The sequence below is a fragment of the Sceloporus undulatus genome, chromosome 4 (genome assembly GCF_019175285.1).
Source record: "Sceloporus undulatus isolate JIND9_A2432 ecotype Alabama chromosome 4, SceUnd_v1.1, whole genome shotgun sequence".
NCBI classification, from domain to species: Eukaryota; Metazoa; Chordata; class Lepidosauria; order Squamata; family Phrynosomatidae; genus Sceloporus; species Sceloporus undulatus.
In genome coordinates this window covers 155020819-155040868 of record NC_056525.1, presented here as the reverse complement: position 1 = coordinate 155040868, position 20050 = coordinate 155020819, and the positions used below count along the sequence as shown (strand labels likewise).

Below are 20050 nucleotides of genomic sequence, written 5' to 3'. Positions count from 1 at the left end.
GAGTATCGGGGCACTCAGCGGGTTACACGGCAGCGTTGAAGGGCCCCACTTCCGCCGGCTTTTTCGGGCTGCGGGGGGAAAGGGCCCAAAAGGCGCCGCTTCCCGCAGCAGGGAAAAGGGGTGTTCCCTGAGGGCTTTCAAGCCCCAAGGGACACCCTGGCGGCGGCGGGTGAGGCAGGAGAAAGGGGGCCGCTTGGCCCCTTCTTCCGTTTTAGTCCGATGGGGCGCAGCCTTCAGACCAGATGCGGCCAGCGGACTAACAACCGGCCGGAGCTCCGAAACACCCCATGGAAAGTTCCTTCCTGCTCCGTGTCAAAGGGCGCACTTAGCGCCCTGCGCGGAGGGCTAGTACGTCCATGGGGCCGCACCGCCCCGTTCTAGAGGCGGGCGCTGGCCATGAAGTACCTCACGGCGGCAGCCCGTGCGGAAGGGGCGCCCGCCGTTTAGTGCTGTGTTCGCCAACGCACTTAGGGTTAGGGCAGTGCGGGGAAGCACAACCCTTTCGTAAACCCTAGTGCGTGGCGCGGACAGCACCTTACAACTGCCCGGTATGTAACCGGCCATCGATTCGAGCAATGTTCCCCAGGGGAAGGTTCAAAATATCCTAGGAAGGCTGGGGAATGTATAGTTGTATTACAGCCATTGCATTTTTTAGGGGCTTGTTCAGATTTTTCTTTTTGACCCAACCTGTGATATTATTATACTGTAAGCTTGAGGATTTGGGATATAATATACCAAAGTCCCTGCCCCTGTTTCCCATGGTTAAACCCAGCAGGTCATAAATAAGCCTAGTGATATAGTTCACAGGTAGGTAGGTACTTGAAAAATGTTTTATTTTTGAAAATGATTATTAATTTATTTTGGTAAGAACATAAAAAATATTTTGGGAAAACAGTTTATCAATGAAGGATGGAGAGGAATTTGAGAGATGCTTAAAAAAAATGCAAATCTGGTAAGGAAGGGAAAAAAAAGGGAAAGGGAAAAATTCATCACTTACATAAAGGATTTAAACGTGCTTTACTAGGTGAATTTACAGAAGGGCCCCTTGAGGCGCATCGTCAATTACGTGCGAGAAGGGCCAGCGCTCCTGACGTTGCCTTGCCCTCGGCTTAACTGAGTGCGTCCAAAAATGGCAGCGGGGGGCCTTATCTTATTTACAGATGGCGCCGCCATTTTGACGTTGCAAGATAGGATGTTTCAGCGTCTTTCCTACTTTTTGTCGCTCGGATTCTGGACGTCGGCCGCACCCAGCAAGAAAGTGTTCACGCAAGTGTTGCGCCTCCACGCCTGCAGCACTCTTTCTGGGGTTTCCCCAGGAAGGAGAGTGCCATTTTGGCGCTTCTCCTTGCTCCAACGAGGGCAGCCGCGCGGTTTTTTTTTTTTTGCTGCTGCGGCCCCCTCGCGGAGCAAACCGGCAGCAGCAGCGCGAGACTGCCCCTTTTGGGCGTCTGTAACGTGCCTAGATTAGGGAGGGTCAAAAAAAAACTTTCATTCTTCTTTTTTCACCCTATAAAGGGGCCCCTTCTTATCGTAATAGCTACCATGGAAGAAGAGTGCAGGGAAGGAAAAAAGTGGAAGAATGCGGAAAAATGAAAAATTTCTTTTTTCTCAAAAATATGGGTTCAAGGCAGACCAATTCAACTTGGGGCGGGGCCTTGTCCAGTGCTCCCTCTAGGCATGGGGGACCACTGGCAACCAGGCCCCTGATCCTGGAGGGGGGCCAGCCATGGGTCATGAAGTGGACACCCAGGCAAGGAAGGAAGCTTTTTTGTGCTTCCTTTTTCAGCCTGAATTTGGGCTGGCCTTTTAGACTGTGGTGAGGCTTTGGGCCCAATCCGGGGGGCAGTATAATCTGATGCCCACACCCCCAGAATGGGCATGAACAGGAGGCCAATCCAATGCTCACTTCCTGAAGCGGGGAACTGCCACCCAGCCGTTCTCAAGCCATTGCCAGCAGGAAGTTGGGGGGTTTTTCTCTTCTTTTCTAGTGCTTCTGGCCAACCCTTATAGAATGACCTTGGATCCATGGATTTTCTGTTCCACTTCAGGGGCTTTATTTGTGCATCATCCAAAACTTACCTACCACACCCCCGGATGCAGGGTTTTGGAAGCTGGCTTTATTTGATCCATTCTTGCTTTGGGTGAAAAACTATTTTTTGAGAGGGTGTTTCATTTTAAAAGTACTCCTACAGTGAACTACATAGCCCAAATTTCACAGGATGGAACCTGATAAAGTGGTGTCATTTTTGCAGTGTGGTCATTCCCTACTGTTATGAATGCTAAGGAAAGAAAAGGTAATGCCAGTATGTGGGAGGGGGCATTAAGCAAGGCACTTATGTGCCTGTTCTCACCTACTCCTTGTTAGCCCCGAGAGTCTACATATGCTGTTGTATATGAGTTCAACATCATAGACAACTATTGTTGGACAACTCTGAAATATGATTTGTTCAAAGTAGATTTGTATTCTGATTAAAGAGTGAAAACATTTTAAGAAAGCTGATAGGAGAAAAAAAACAACTCATTTGAATGTGGTCCTGGAGAAGAGTTCTATAGATACCAATGGACTGCTAAAAAGTCAGACTGATGGGTCCTAGAGGAATCCAGCCCTGGACTCCCCATGAGGAGCTGAACTAAGTTAAGACTGTCGTACTTATGGCCATATCAGAGAATAAACATTGTCTCACTAAAGATAATAATAGGAAGACAACATTCCAGATGGTAAGGACTCAATCAAGAAATCCATGGCCCTGAGTTGGCAAGACCTCAACACTGCTGTTGATAATAGAGTAACTCTGAAGTCTCTTCCACTTCATAGGGTCATCATTAAGTCCAAAGTCAAACTTACAGCAGTAAACAACAACAAATTTAATATCATTTTGCTCCTCTGAAGGAAACTTTCCTACATCTTCCATTCCTTTTGATAAGAAATCAATATTTGTTTCCTTGGAATCTTACTAGTTATCACATGTGAATTAATTCGTCCTCCAGTACACCCTAACACAGAATTGAAGGACAAATGTGAGTAAAGGAACTGGTATATCAGAGTACAAAATATTGATAGATCTGGGAATAAGTTGAAGTTTTTAGATAGAACTATAGCAGAAACAAATAAAGAATTGGCTATTAGTGGATGAAGAGAATGGATTCTGACAGATATTGTAGAAAGGCAAAAGCTGGAAAAGAGTACAGAATCAAAAATAGTATACATCCAGTCAAGCAGCTTCCAAGAGTGGAAGCAGGAGGGGTCATAGGTGATACTCTGGAGACAATTTGAAGTTTTTTAAGATAGAGAGTATAACAGACAAATAAGAATTTGGCTATAGTAGGTGAATAGAATGGATTGTGGCGATAGAAAAGACAAAGGCTGAAGGAAAAATACATAAGCAAAAATAGCATTATCCAGTCAAACAGCAGCTTCAATGAGTGCAATCAAGGAGGGGCCATAGCTGGAATTCCCCTGCCTTGTGTCAAACCGCAAAATTGTGTTCTAGGAGAGTGGAAAGTTTCCACAGAACAGGTTTTCATTAACATGGAAGGTGCAGGTAGTAGGGGAATATGATTAAAATATAAAAATAAATTTGCCAGAATTATTATAGTTCTTATGATCATTATAAAAATGGCTAAGGCCTGTTACAAACGGGCCACCCTAGTACGTGACGAGCGCGTACGGGATTAGAAAGGGGTTGTCACTTCTGTACGCCCCTAACCCCTAGTACGTACCCAGTCCGTACAAAATGGTGGCACCGTTCCACACGGGGAGCGCCCATCTTTAACGTAGCGACGCACTGCATCTTGCACGTCACACAAGCACATATGATGCGCGAGTGCGCCATTGGCGCCTCGTGGCATCATAATCCGCACCGCAAGAGAAAGCGCCAGTTTGGCGCTTCTTATTTGCAGCGCGGGAGGAGCCTCGCAGTTTGGATGCTGGGGCTCCTCCACGCTGCAAATGAAGGTGGCAGCCGACCGCCCCTCTGGGCGGTCTGTAACGCAACCCGAGATTATACTTTATTGGCACAGGACTTACAGGAACAGAACGGAATAGAATGGCAACGGAATGGGTGGAAAAGGAAACAGGTGTTGCCACATGAGAGAATGCTGCTTGATGGCCCAACCGGGAGTCCCCAAGCCATCCCCACATCGGTTCCTGGGCAGCCGATTAGAAGTTCAAGTTCAAAAACTTACTTCAAAAATGGGCTGCCATGGAACAGATGGAGGAAATAGTCTTGGGGACTTCCAGTAGTAGCATCAGTGGCATTGTCCATGCAGTAACAGCTATTCTCCCCCCCATTCCATTCTGTTCCATTCCTGTTTCTGTTCCTGCAAGTGCCATGCAATAAATGTAATTGTTTTTGACAGAAGAAATGTTGATGTGATGTGTAAGGTTTTTTAATAATTTAATTTTTCCTTGCAAATTATTAAATTTGCATAGAAAAAGCTAGAACACTTGTTTTTGTTCATGTAGTGTTACTGCAAATGAACAGAGGAATGTTGTAGATTGATAAAATCTGCATGGGGAAGACCAGTGGGGAACAATAATATAATAAACACTGGAAGTGATACATCTATGGTTATTTTAAGTAATGAAACACTGATGGTAGGCTGGTTTTTGCACATTGAAGTGTGAATTGAATGTTCAGGCTGTTGTTAAAAAGAAGAAGTAAAACGGGGGGAGAAGAATGAAGATATGTTGATGCTGGGTGAAAGCAATAGCAGCGCAGCGTTGGTGGATTTTGGCAAGGACATCCTTTAAAACATATTAAAGACAGACTCTCTTTGTTGTAAGTAAACCTTGCTAATTAGAAGCAAGATGTAACCACACTGTAGTGTGGAAAATGTGTTAATATGTATGTGCGAAAGAGACAGAAATCAACATACACATACACTTGTAGGCCTGTTCTGTATTGTTTTTCTGTCTTTACAAGACTCTTTGTTGCTCAAAAAAGTCGTTGGGCCCAAACAGACAAGCCAAAATAAAGCTGCTTCCAGGTCATTTTGGAAGTATGCTGTTTTAAATGATGCATGCATTTAAGAGGCCAGAAGCCGCGCCAAAAGGCCATGCTCCAATCCTACAGCACTGGAGCAAGAAAGGAAATGACAGATTAGATTTAGAGTGACATAGCAAAATGAAGGCTTTAATTTGTTTTTGGACCACTGTTGATTGACCTTGTCTCACTTATTATCTCAAGATCTATCCTTTGCAAAGTGAGAGATGGGGGATTTGGGATGCACACAAAGACTTCCTCCAATGAACAACAGGAAGCCTCAAAGAGTTGGGGAATCTGATATTGATGGCAAAGGCAGTGATAAGAGCAAGCCAGCAGCTGAAAGAGATTAGATTTTAGAACCAAGATTGGGGTGGGGGTTGGGGTTGGATGGTCTGGGAAGATAGTGGTAGATTAAAGAAGCTGGAACAGGATAAGCGAAGGATGGAGAACAGTGGAAAGACAGACGTAGACAGACAATAGACTTGGGGAGGTGAGGAAGCTAGCCGGGAAGAGCCAGGGCAGGGCAGGGGCAGGGCAGGCAGGTGTGGTACAGCTGGCTGGAAAGAAGATTGAGAAGAGGGCTAGAGACTTGGGGAGGGATTGCTTGAGAGATGCTTAAGCTAGCAGGAGAACTGAGGGAGAGACCAACAGACCTAGTGTATGAGAGCTCAGAATGAGAGTTAGGAAAGCAGCAAGGAGTGAGAGTTCATGGTAAAAGAGAAACTAAAATGTCCAGGTGGTTGTATGGCTGGGGAGTTAGAAATCCTGAAACATGTGCATGAGAAGGCATGCAGAAACGAAACAGAGAGTCCCAGAAGGCTTGTGAGATGACTGAAGGGGGGTTTCTGTGGAAGGGCAGGTGTCCATGTCCGGGGAGGGGGGGGGGAAGAGAGGCTCTCAGGTCTACTCTTTGGTATTCAGCGTCTAGCCTTTTTCTTTGTTTATGCTGATGGGATTCGCTGGCGGACAACCTTTCTTTTGTTGTTAGATCAATAGTTCTATATATGTAGCATATACCACAAAAAAGTGACTAAAAATTCCTGGTGGCATTGTGGGAGACTATAGCTTTCATCAATGGAGCTGCATGGTAGAGTTGGTTAGGGACCTTTGCACGCAGGGGATGGAGCCAATTCTGTACAGTTCAAAGTGAGGAGCGCTGTAATGCCACCTTGAGCTAGTTTGAGAAAAGGTTTTCATGGGATGGAACAACATCTTTTCCTTGTCTCAGGCAACCTAAAGTATTAGGCCAACCCCACTCAATCTGATTGCCTGAATCTTATTTAGGTTCATTCTTCCCCTTCACTCTGAGAGGATGGCCTGATCGGGTGTCACCCTCTTCTGGGGTGTTGCTGCACATACCCTGGGAGTGTGAGAACCACTGAGATAGAGATGGGACATACAATGTGTGGTGACTGGATGATGAGGATATGATGGATGATGATGATGGATGATGATGACGACTGAGACAATACATATTAGAGAGAAAGAGATCTATAATGATATTATGATGACGAGTAAATTTATTGGAGAAAAATCAGAATATGTACAAAATATGTTTGAACCCTTATTCCTCTCATGAAGAAAAATAGTACTAACTTCAAAAGACTGAAAGATCAAAGTTAAGTGCAGAAGCAGATATGAACTGAACAGTATTGTTAACTTTATCTTTAGTATGAGCTCCCCCCCCTCCCTGTGCATTAGATAGTACTGAACCATAGATATGTGAAGCACTAATCTGGAACTAACAGGATAAGTTCTATAGAACTGATTCTTTGGGAAAGAGTATTTATGTGTGGTGGTCAAAGAGGAGTTTTGTGTGAGATGGGCACAAGATAATATAAACCTTGCGTTATTTTTCCCCCTTTCCTTTCAGTTAGATCTCTGGTGTCATACTTGTGCTTGTTACTTGGTTTGTATTGGAAAAATATGTGCATCTCGAGGGGTGGCACTCCTTAATTAGAAGAAAATAGATTGGGGCTGGTGTTTGCTCTCTGCCCTGATGACGTCTGATGGAAGCGTATTTGGATGGAGTCAAAAACACGGCCTGTGTCGTTTCTTTCCAGTGGGAATCTTCATTTTGAAGCATGTGTGCAAAATGAGACAATGGAACTCTTAAACCATACTGGAGGATGATGTTTTTGAATGCTGTCTATGCGACCACTTTTTCTATGTTTACTTTCAAGTCCCTGACCAGGAATGTCCAGGCAAGATGATCCCTTAAAACTTTAGTTTTAGTGGGTATTTAAATAATGATCCCCATTCCTCTCTCACATTAGATTGTTAAATGAGGTACCATGAAGGCAGAGATGTGATTACTATGAGATAATGAAAACCCATGGGTGTAGGAAACAAGTGTGGAATACTTGTTTTCTGCAGCAATTTCTGTGTTAGATTTTTGGGTAGAGCTGGTGTGCTCTGTTCTACCTTTTTAAGCCTCTGTTGCTCAAGGGATATGGTCTTCTTTCCAACCTCCACAACTCTTATCAGAAATCTCTATTTCCTGGCAGCAAGGAGGCAGCCAGGCTTCAAAGACAGAACATTAACCATGATCACTGAATACAGTCTGTTTGTTATCTGTAGGAGAGGGGAATATCAATGTATGCTTATGTCATAGACTCAAACTTGCAAATAGATGCACACCTCAATAAACCAATATGTTCTCTACCCCCTTTCCTTGTTGTTGTTGTTGCTGCTGTGTGTAATTGTCATAATAGCCAGCCACACCACCCCTTCTAACCTGGCAGAGTGTTGTATACTGTATAGATCTAATAAATATATTATTTTAGCTTATTTTAGATGCAACACACCATCTCAACATTTCGTCTAGGAAATCAACAATAACATGCAATGGGATTTGTGTGGTTATTATTATTTTTCTTTCTTTCTTGAAATATAGTTGAGGATAGTCCCCCCACCCTTTTCTTTATATTGGTGTCTTGTTCTTCTCAGTGTAATAATGAACGTGTTCCGTGTTGTTCAGTGATGTGTTCAGATTGGATTGTACATGGCTGCTGTGGAACTGTATTTAATTTTGGCCTGACACAGTGGACAAATTACCAAGAAGTCTGCCCCAGTGCAAAAATAGAGGATCTGATCTCTGATTATGCAGCAATAGAAGTTCATAAGACTTATATGATTTCAGACTTGAATGAACCCAACCAATATATAAATAAAAACAGTTATCCTTCAGAAAATGACCTTTTTATTTTGCAATCATGTTCTCTATTTATTTTTTAATCAATTCCACACTGTTGTATGTGAAAGTAATATGGAAATGAATTGCATCAATCTGTCAAAACATGTTCCTAAATGCCGTATTATATTGAAAATATTTATGGAGAAATGTGTATGTTAAATAAAACTGCATATAAAATGCAATATGATAAGAAAATCACATACACATCCAAAATGCAACAATATTTTCATGCAGTATTATTTTAAAAAAATAGGTCCCCAACACTTCAGAGGTTAATTGAATTTAAGTTTATAAAATAAATACGAGAGAATCTGAAATTGACAGATTCACTGACTGCAACTACAAGACAGGCTCACTCAGTCATCAATTCATTTTCCAGTGGGCTTCAGACATGTATGATTTTTTGAAGACATCTCATGTCTTGGCACTGTCTGGTTTGTTTCTTGTTGTGCTGGCCTATCCTTGAAAAATAATTGTCAACAACAAAAGCTAATGTGGGGGGATTTGGAAAGGGACTGGCATATGTCTACAACTCTTCGGTGGCATGCTGACCGTTCTATATATGTACATATACCACAAAAAGTGACTAAAATTCCTGGTGGCATTGTGAAGACTATAGCTTTCATCAATGGAGCTGCATGGTAGAGTTGGTTAGGGACCTTTGCAGGCAGGGGATGGAGCCACATTCTGTACAGTTCAAAGTGAGGAGCGCTGTATGCCACCTTGAGCTAGTTTGAGAAAAGGTTTTCATGGGATGGAACAACATCTTTTCCTTTGTCTCAGGCAACCTAAAGTATTAGGCCAACCCCACTCAATCTGATTGCCTGAATCTTATTTAGGTTCATTCTTCCCCTTCACCTCTGAGAGGATGGCCTGATCGGGTGTCACCCCTCTTCTGGGGTGTTGCTGCACATACCCTGGGAGTGTGAGAACCACTGAGATAGAGATGGGACATTACAAATGATGGTGATGGTGATGGTGATGATGATGATGATGACGACGACGTATAATATATTTATTGGAGAAAAATCAGAATATTGTACAAAATATATGTTTGAACCCTTATTCCTCTCATGAAGAAAAATAGTACTAACTTCAAAAGACTGAAAGATCAAAGTTAAGTGCAGAAGCAGATCATGAACTGAACAGTATTGTTAACTTTATCTTTAGTATGAGCTCCCCCCCCCTCCCTGTGCATTAGATAGTACTGAACCATAGATATGTGAAGCACTAATCTGGAACTAACAGGATAAGTTCTATAGAACTGATTCTTTGGGAAAGAGTATTTATGTGTGGTGGTCAAAGAGAGTTTTGTGTGAAGTGGCACAAGATAATATAAACCTTGCGTTATTTTTTCCCCTTTCCTTTCAGTAGAATCTCTGGTGTCATACTTGTGCTTGTTACTTGGTTTGTATTGGAAAAATATGTGCATCTCGAGGGGTGGCACTCCTTAATTAGAAGAAAATAGATTGGGCTGGTGTTTGCTCTCTGCCCTGATGACGTCTGATGGAAGCGTATTTGGATGGAGTACAAACACGGCCTGTCTGTCTTTCCAGTGGGAATCTTCATTTTGAAGCATGTGTGCAAAATGAGACAATGGAACTCTTAAACCATACTGGAGGATGAGTGTTTTATGAATGCTGTCTATGCGACCACTTTTCTATGTTTTACTTTCAAGTCCCTGACCAGGAATGTCCAGGCAAGATGAATCCCTTTAAAACTTTAGTTTTAGTGGGTATTAAATATATGATCCCCATTCCTCTCTCACATTAGATTGTTAAATGAGGTACCATGAAGGCAGAGATGTGATTACTATGAGATAATGACACCCATGGGTGTAGGAAACAAGTGTGAATACTTGTTTTCTGCAGCAATTTCTGTGTTAGATGTTTGGGTAGAGCTGGTGTGCTCTGTTCTACCTTTTTTAAGCCTCTGTTGCTCAAAGGGATATTGGCTTCTTTCCAACCTCCACAACTCTTACTCAGAAATCTCTATTTCCTGGCAGCAAGGAGCAGCCAGGCTTCAAAGACAGAACATTAACCATGATCACTGAATACAGTCTGTTTGTTATCTGTAGGAGAGGGGAATATCAATGTATGCTTATGTCATAGACTCAAACTTGCAAATAGATGCACACCTCAATAAACCAATATGTCTCTACCCCCCTTTTCCTTGTTGTTGTTGTTGTTGCTGCTGTGTAATTGTCATAATAGCCAGCACGCCACCCCTTCTAACATGGCAGTGTTGTATACTGTATAGATCTAATAGTATAGTTATTTTAGCTTATTTTAGATGCAACACACCATTCTCAACATTTCGTCTAGGAAATCAACAATAACATGCAATGGGATTTGTGTGGTTATTATTAGTTTTTCTTTCTTTCTTGAAATATAGTTGAGGATAGTCCCCCACCCTCTTTTCTTATATTGGTGTCTGTTCTTCTCAGTGTAATAATGAACGTGTTCCTGTTGTTCAGTGATGTTTCAGATTGGATTGTACATGGCTGCTGTGGAACTGTATTTAATTTTGCCTGACACAGTGGACAAATTACCAAGAAGTCTGCCCCAGTGCAAAAATAGAGGATCTGATCTCTGATTATGCAGCATAAGAAGTTCATAAGACTTATATGATTTCAGACTTGAATGAACCCAACCAATATATAAATAAAAACAGTTATCCTTCAGAAAATGACCTTTTTATTTTGCAATCATGTTCTCTATTTATTTTTTAATCAATTCACCACTGTGTATGTGAAAGTAATATGGAAATGACATTGCATCATATCTGTCAAAACAATGTTCCTAAATGCTGTATATTAGGAAATATTCTTGGAGAAATGTGTATGTTAAATAAATCTGCATATAAAATGCATATGATAAGAAAAATCCACATCCAAAATGCAACAATATTTTCATGCAGTATTATTTTAAAAAATAGGTCCCCAAACTTCAGAGGTTAATTGAATTTAAGTTTATAAATAAATACGAGAATCTGAAATTGACAGATTCACTGACTGCAACTACAAGACAGGCTCACTCAGTCATTTTCCAGTGGGCTTCAGCATGTATGATTTTTTGAAGACATCTCATGTCTTGGCACTGTCCGTTTGTTTTCTGTGCTGGCCTATCCTTGAAAATAATTGTCAACAACAAAGCTAATGTGGAAGGGACTGCATATGCTACAACTCTCTGGCATGCTGAGGCATCTCTTCACTTTTTCCAGTCCTAGTAATTCCTTTTGAGATGAATTAAATGAACTGTGGTGAGAGGAGCTTGATTAGAAAACAACCTACTCAACAAGGTACTTGAAGGATGAGAGATAAAGCAATTGTATTAGCTGTCCAGAATCTGAGGGCTTCAAATGAGATATGAATTTTCATAAATACATTTTATGTATCTAGACATCACTTTATGTAGTACTGTGGTGTTTGGTTCCTGGACCTTCTGTGTTTACTAAAATCAGTGGATGCTCAAGTCCAATTGAACACAAAAACTTTGTAAAATGGCAGCCCTTACATAAAATGGCAAATTCAAGATTTCTTTTGGAATTTGGGGGGCGGGGGTATTTTCAAGCAATAGATGATTGAATCTGTGGATGGAGAATTTCTGGATAATGAGGGCTGACTGTATATCAAACTGTTCTGCACACTAATTTTAGATCATTTAAATAAAACCCAACACACATATTTGGCTAAAGGTTAGAAATAATATGGGTTTCTACGTGGCACTGTCTTGGTGTAACTTGTCAGTGCATCAATAAGTATATTGCAATTGGAGATCAGGGATCAGAAATAATTTTATAGAGATATAAAGTGTTCTCTTTTCTTTCCTCCCTTTAGGTATAAAATGTGTGGCCCCAGCAGTCAGTTGTGAAGATCAGCAAAGTGAGTAATTTTCTCACTTTGCATTTGATGATGTAAATGACCTCTGACCAATGGACAGCTGAACCATGGACAATATAAATGAACCTTTCTGGACTGTTTTTTTAAACCAGTTCTTTCTTTCACCCATGGAAGCCTGTTAACGGATTACAGTAGGAAAAAGAAAGTGGAGACGGGAAGAAAACACCTTGAATTGGAAAGTGATCCTACAATGAGAATTACGAGCACTTCTTGCATCTGCCCAGTCCTAGTTTGTCTCTGTTTTGTGCAGAGGTGTTATGGAACTGCACATCATGGCTCAATCAAGGTGACAAGAAACCAAACTAAACATATAGAGGGGGAAACGGAAGTGCACCATCGACCCAAGCGTGGATGGGTGTGGAACCAGTTCTTTGTTTTAGAAGAGCATATGGGACCAGATCCACAGTATGTTGGAAAGGTAAGATTTCTTTCCATTTTGAGCCTATTTGAGCATTTGGGATTAGAGCTCACAAAAGTTACTTTGGGGGCAACCAAAATTTTGTTTCATTCTGAGAGTTATAATCCAAAAAGTCACTTTTCCAAACTCTAATGAGATGACAATGTACTAGAACAAAAGACAATATTACAAGTCCTTTTTGTTAAATAAGCATTTGAGGGGGATGCATCGATAAGCATGTTAAATTTTTTAAAGATACATCTGTTAACAATATCACCCATTTACATATATTTTCCCCTAAGTTTAGATTAGCTGCATGTGTTGACCATTTTATGTGACCTGTACTGATTCACTAGAGTTTTAACAGATAGATAGAAACACTAGCATATGAATTGCCTCATGTTTTGTTTAAAACATACAGGAAACCACTGGAAGGGATTGTCTGGGAATATGGGTATATTTTAATCAATATGTTGATGACAGTTCTATGTTTCTTTGCCATCTCATTCTGGGAAGAATGTAGAGGCATCTGGAGTCTATGTGGAGATCCCTGACTCAAAAGCCTAGGTGGTCTTTGTTTTTAATGGGATTTCAATGTCACTGGGATTTTCAGTTTTTGAAAATCAGTACAGTTGCCCCTTCATTTTCATGAACTTCAGATCCATTATATTCACATACTTGTGAGGAGCAAACAGAGGGGGTTAAAATGGGGGGGGGCACCCAAGGCGGCTTGCGGGCACCCCCCAGTCAAGCCTATGGGGCTTGAATATCTGTGCGTTTCTGCTTTTACGGTGGGGGTGGTCCAGAACAGATCCTCTCTAAAAATGGAGGGCTGACTGCACTTTCAGTTGCTGATCCCATTTAGAATACATCCATAATGTCAGTGGGATCCAGTCAGCAACTGACTGAGTGAGTTTATTTGAGTTGGCACTAGCAATGCATTTTTTGCCTCTTTCATTTACACATTCTGTTATAAGTTTCAAGTATTATCTATTGGATGATTGGATGGAGTTTTAAAACCTCCATACTATTTGTTGTTTCACTTCTTTAATATGTTTGATGATGTGGATTACTACTATTTTTATTTATCTATTGAATTTTGAAAGCAAATTTGAGCCCCTCTGTAAGGCACTCAGAGTTGCTAACAAATTGCTAGACTGAAATGTTAATATAACTATAGTAAATAAGTAAATAGGTGATGTACATTACCTTTATGGCAAAAGGATTGACAGAATTGGACACAATTTCACACCAATAGCAAATTATGTTTTATGTGGCAATGGACCCACAATGGACTAAGGCTAGAAATAAACAAGCAAACAAACAAACAAACAAACAATAGAAATCCATTTGCATTGAAAGTTGGACATTTATTGGAAATTTGCTGCTTATACTGGTGGAAAGGTAGAAGCCAGCAATGCAAAATCATACTGTTTATTCTTACTGGAGATACTGGTACTACATAGTGCTGAAATATTTCAGAGGAGAAAAAGATGGACATGAACCTATAATATGAAGAGTATGATTTTTAAAAAAGAAAAGAAACAAGCAAACAAACAAAAAAGCCAGTAAGCAGAACTAACATTAATAAGATTCCCGAGTTCTTGGCAGCAACTTTTATATATGTATGGATTTTCTCTATAGGCTTACTTATACTCTGGAGTTTAATTTATATGCATTTTATTTAAGACATTGGACTGGAATGTTTTGATCATGGGCCAGTCAATAACAGGAGTCCAGGGAGTAAGTTACTGGAGTAAACTGAAGAAAAAGTTGGTGTACTAGTAAATAATAAAGTTTCAAAGAGATAGGCATTTTAATCTGTTTCATAATAAAAAGGGATAAAAACAAAGGAAAGTAGGATAGGGAAAAGCATTGTGAGTTCCCTTGAGACTAATTAATTTATTACAATATGATTTTTTTTTCTTTTTGTGGATTTCAATCCTCTTGTTCAGATGCAGTGGCAGAGTATACAGTATTAAACTGTAGGTATTTCAACTGTTCCAAGAACCCATACCACCCCAAAAAAATCTGTTTTATTTCTGCAGTCACTCTCAGAACAGCAAGAGGAGATGCACTTTCAAATCCTGTAGACATTTTGAGAAGATCTGTAGCCAAATACCTCAATTTTCCTATGGAATACTTCTCAAAATGGCAACATAAAGTGAATGTATGTCTCTTCCTGACATCATTTTGAGATTAGCTGCACCACGCACCATCATAACGGCAGAAGTATTTTGATAGCAATTTGAAAAGTTGCAGGAATTGTCCTGAATTGCAGAAGAAATCAACAAACTATACCGGTTGTTATGTGTAGCTACGTCCCTATTAAGAGATATTTATGGCAGTATAGGTTGGCACACTGAATATCAATGTTTCCTGGAACAGGTTTTTGGTGATTTTTTGGTAGAAATTGGCAAACCTGTCTGCCACAGATCTATCTTAGTGTTTCTTATAAGTGTTTGCCTGTGGGAGGGAACCTGGTAGATATCTTTAAAAAAAATTATATGCACTAATGAAAATCAAATTTAGATTGAGTGACTGAGGTTGAATCATTCCTTGAGCCTTGGAATGATTCCTGCTGTTAAATTAGCTTCCAAATAACACTGGCTTTTTGTAACATACATCAGAGTTTTGACTTGTTCCATTTACTATTCAACTCTTTCTGTATAAACTCTTCTGCTATTACCTTGGCTTTAAAGTGCAAATGCAGACACCTATTACTTTGCCAGTAATTTTGTCAAATTTGAACTTCTCTTTAGTGTTGTGGCAGAGCCAAGGTTAACAGGGTCCAAATGCCAGCACTTTTCCTCCAGATTAGCAGAGAAAATATCATCATCATCATCATCATCATCATCATCATCATCATCATCATCATATCTCTCTCTCTCTCTCTCTTTCTCACACATGCACACACACACACACCTACCTATCTACCTACCTTCCAGAGAGGGTGATAATGTTTGTCCCCTATTGCAATATTAATGAATGAAGCAGAGCAACTGTCTTAGCTTTCACAGGGGCTGAAAATTAGTGTGTGTGTGTGTGTCTATTTGTAAAAGAGAAAGAGAAGATGGGAGGCTAGAACTATGCTTAGGAACATAAGGTTAGATCTTCTTCCTTCTACACCTTGATTCTACTCTGACCCTCACATGAGAGATCCTTTAGAAAAGCAAAAACACTTGAAGTTATGTCAAATTTGATCCTGAAATACATGCAGTAATGTATGCTGCCATAAGGTATTAGTTGTAATACAATTAAGCATGGAAGCGGATCACGAATTGATTAAATCACGCAAATCCTGAAAGAAATGTTAATTTCTTTAAAATTTCTTATTTATCACCACTTCAGAGCCTTTATGGTCTTCAGAGGGTGTCAGTCATGCCTATTAAACGTATCCGAACATTTCCACATAGCAAGCATTACAGCATATTTTCACTTTAGGTGAGCCAGTAAGAAGGATTGATCTCAGCGGTACAAAACTCTTTAATCTTCTCAGGGTAGGTTTTGTGTGTGTGGCTTATATGTCTCACTGGCATAATGATGGGCAGAAGGCAGAAAAGAAGGTATCTTTACAGTGTGACAGTGAGATAATTTCATGTGTGACAGTGAGATAAACTCCCTCCCAATTTATGATGGTGTTTACAACTGATACCCAGCTCTATAATTAAGCAAACTCAGCAGCTGTTCCTTGAGCATGGACTCTAATCTGACAAAGACAACAACAGATATGGCATTTTCCATTTGTTCAACATAAGACTGGAAGAGATTTGCCTTGCTTATTTTGTCCTGCCCTGTCCTTCACCTTGTCAGAGATTTGTCTTTGCATACTGGACCAGCCAGCTGTTGGCATGCAGTCCATGTTAGTTCCCTTGAGGAGGAAAATAACAAAATGGAAAACACGGTGGCCTTCCTTTTATTTTCAGTAGAACCCAGTTCATTAACTTTGCTCCCACTGGTCCAATTCCCATTAACAGTGAAGTGAATGCATAGCTATTAGAATACAGCTTTGAGCTGGAAAGTAACCACAGATTTGGGTTCCATCTCCAAAATATTCATGTATGTGTAGATTTTGGACAGGTTTTCCAAAATCCAAATAATACAAATAAAAAATAAAACCCAAAATACATCTGATCCCAAGCATTTTGGCTAAGGGACACTCAACCTGCAAATATAAATGGTAGTTGCTTGTGCTTAGCCTTGATGCTGCTTCTTTCCTATATGCATATCTCCCGGGGGACCGGGGGGGGGGGGGTCCACAGAACCAAGAAAGTACAGGAGAGCTAGCATTGACAGTTACCTGTGTGAGATCATCCAAGCCAATCCTTTCATGCTGCCTTAGCTCTGTGAACCCACTGAAGCTAGACATTCTGGAAACAAGTAGTTTAGAGCTGTCAACAATCTCTTGCCACTGCCACTGCTGTTTTCTTTTACCTCCTTTCCTCACCACTGCTCTTATCTTCGCATTGACCTCTGCCAACATAGTTATGCAGCAAGCTCCAACTCCAAATTTTAAAATTTGTATTGCAGATAGGTACAACATGGTTTCGTTTATGTTGGGAATAGGTATATATTTTTTACTCGGCCAGTTCAAATGTGTATGTATGAGAAGGGGTGGGGGCATTTTCAGTTTGAATTGTTTCTTTAAAGAATTTCCCAGACATCGTGTGTTTCTTCCTATGGAAAGAAATTGGATTTTAAAATATTCAAATAGAGAGAAACTGAAGTATTTCCCCCACCCCTAATTTCAAGAGTCCAATTAGATCAGAACACTAATTCTTTGGTGAAAACCTTCCAGACTGAGCCTCAAATTAAAGTATGAGAAGGATATACCAGTTAAAAGTAAAACCAATGTGTATTCCTGGACATTCATAGGTGATTTGAGTGGAAGCTCCAGCATTTTGTTTGTTTGTTTGTGGCATCTCTGAAACTTGATGATGACTTGGCCTTGAGGCATTGGCAAAAGGAGTGAGACTCCTTGCAAAGGTGTACCTGTACCAGGAGTCACTGTTGAAACTGGAGGGGCCAGATCTGAAGGTGACTGAGGGACCACCTCCTTGATAGCTACTTCACGGCATTGCTCTTGATAAGTCCTATTGAGCACTTCTAAATGAGCTAAAACCATAGCATTAAATGATTTGTCCTCAGCCCTTTGAGATCCATGTGGTCTAGTCCTTTGTCTTTCAGTGGTGCTTTCTGCACCGGCATTTGGGACGTCCGGAGGACGTCCCATTTTAAAAAAGGGGCGTCTCTTTTAGACGCCCCTGGGCCTAGTACGGACTCTGTCCGTACAAGATGGCGCCGGCCCTTCTACATGGCCGGCGCCATCTTTGCGTATCGGACGCTGAGCGTCTGTACGCATCGCGTCGCTTGTGACATAGCGAGTGCGCCCCTGGCGCCTCGCTACATCGCAAACGCGACGGAAAAAGAAGCTCCATTTTGGAGCTTCTTTTTCGGTCCGCGCGGGAGTCGGGCCGTGTGAAGGCTCCGACTCCCCCGCGGACCTACTGGCGGCGGCGGCAGAGCGCCGCAAAGCGGAGGTATGTACCCCGCCAGTGTGAATCTTTTCAAGTTGCTCCTATTTGGATAATATTGCTGCCCTGACAACCATATCACTCTCATCACCATTCATGTCAGAATGAACAGGAGATACCTGCTCTTGAGCCACCCTTTTGGCAGACATCTTGCCTTTTGCATTTTGCCTTCCCTTTTCCTTTATTTGAAGGCATTGTGAACAATAACTCCAATGTAGAATGACAGTAAGCTGCAGTTTGAAAACACCTAATAACTTTTCACCAGGAGTGAAATATGAACTAGAATCACAGCAAGCAGTGATATGTGATCTCACTGCTGCCCAGCAGTCATGTGTTGATAACTTGGCTAAATATAAAAAAAAAACAACTGAAAAACATTCCGCTTGAAATCCTTTAGTGAATAACCCAAAATAATACAATTATGTATGTACAGTGCTCCCGCATTATAGGCATCTTTGAGCATACAGTTAAAGCCGTGTGGGAGTGCATGGGGCGAAAGGGGCGGTGCATCCCAATACACAACATCAGTTCAAACGCAGTAATTAATCAGAAGATCAGTAATCAGAAGAATGAAACCAGGGAAGGCACGGAAGGTGAATGGCTATTCATCTATGTATTACAAGAAAATAAAGGAGATATTATTGGTGCCTTTGAAGAATACTTTTAATAATATTCAGAGAAATGGCATTTCTCAATCATGGCAAGAAGCATACATCACAATGAAGGAAAGGATAATAGAAATGTACAAAATTATAAAACTATCTCCTTGACAAATGTAGACTATAAAATCTTTACATCAATCATTGTGCAAAGATTGAAGTTAATATTAAACGATAAGGTACATGAAGATCAGAATGGGTTCCTTCCAAAAGGACATAAAAACAATGTAAGAACAGTGCTTGATATATTAGAATACTTTGAATAGCACAATGAAAAGAAGCTAGCAATGATCTTTATCGATACTGAAAAGGCATTTGATAAAGTGAGCTGGATTTTTATGGTTGAAATAATGTGGAATATGAATATTGGAGAAAGGTTGGAAGAATAGATAAAAGCAATGTATAAACAAAAGGCACAAATTATAATTAATGAAGAGTAGTAAGAAAATATAAACATTGAAAAAGGAAGAAGTCAGGGGTGCCCTTTCTCACCGTTATTATTCATCATGGTCTTGGAAGTGCTGAACAATAAAATAACGGAGGAGCAAGATATTCAATTAATTAAAATAGGAAAATACATCTACAAAATCAAAGCCTTTGTGGATGAAATTGTGATTTTCTTTGAAGATCCATTAAAGAGCATAGAGAATTTATTCCAAGAACATGGAAAATTAGCAGGGTTTAAAGTCAATAGAGATAAGACATCAATATTAACAAAGAAAATTTCTAAAAGTGAGGAGAAAGAACATGTTGTCACAACTTTTCTTTTTGGGGCAGTATCATAGGTCATGGATCTGGTGGGCATGGTATCCAGGGCTGCGTAGCTCTTGATTGGAAGTCTTTCGTGACCCGGGAGTACTGAGGACATTTGGTGTGGCCATTGCGGGGGCCACATCGATTCAGCAGCTCCCGGTGACTAGGGGCTTAATAGCGAACATGCGATTGACTGGTTGCATGTCTTATCCAGGGCAATTTTCATGGCCCCTATGTCATCCTAAAGCTTGGTCGTGACCAAGGAAATCGGTTCATCAATCAGGGGTTGGTTGATGATCCAGATCCAGACCTCATGCTTTGGGCCAATCCTACCCCTGTGCTGTTTGGTTAATAAAGTTGTGGCCTTTCTTCCAATTTGGTGTCTTGGTCTTTTGTGGCAGCCTCCCTCCTCAGCAATGAGTTAGAGTCTTTCTATCATTTGTGGTGGAAATGTAAATTAGCTAGCAAATATTGGGGAAGAATTCATAGACTAATAACAGAGATATTACAAATTAAAGTTCCATTTGAACCTGAACTCTTTTTGTAAAACATGACCCATATGACAGAAAGAGAGACAGAAATATATATATATATATATATATATATATATATATATATATAT

The 20050-nt window shown here is 40.7% G+C and overlaps 1 protein-coding gene across 2 annotated transcripts in view; it reads left to right on the top strand.

Moving 5' to 3' along the window:
- CDH18 (cadherin 18) overlaps positions 1-20050 on the top strand; it is a 586652-nt gene that overhangs the window by 317799 nt on the left and 248803 nt on the right. For both annotated transcript variants that reach the window (XM_042465610.1, XM_042465611.1), the window contains one exon: positions 12023-12503. In XM_042465610.1, the coding sequence (XP_042321544.1) occupies positions 12276-12503 (228 nt within the window). In that variant the 5' untranslated portion in view covers positions 12023-12275. The remainder of the gene's footprint in view (positions 1-12022; positions 12504-20050) is intronic.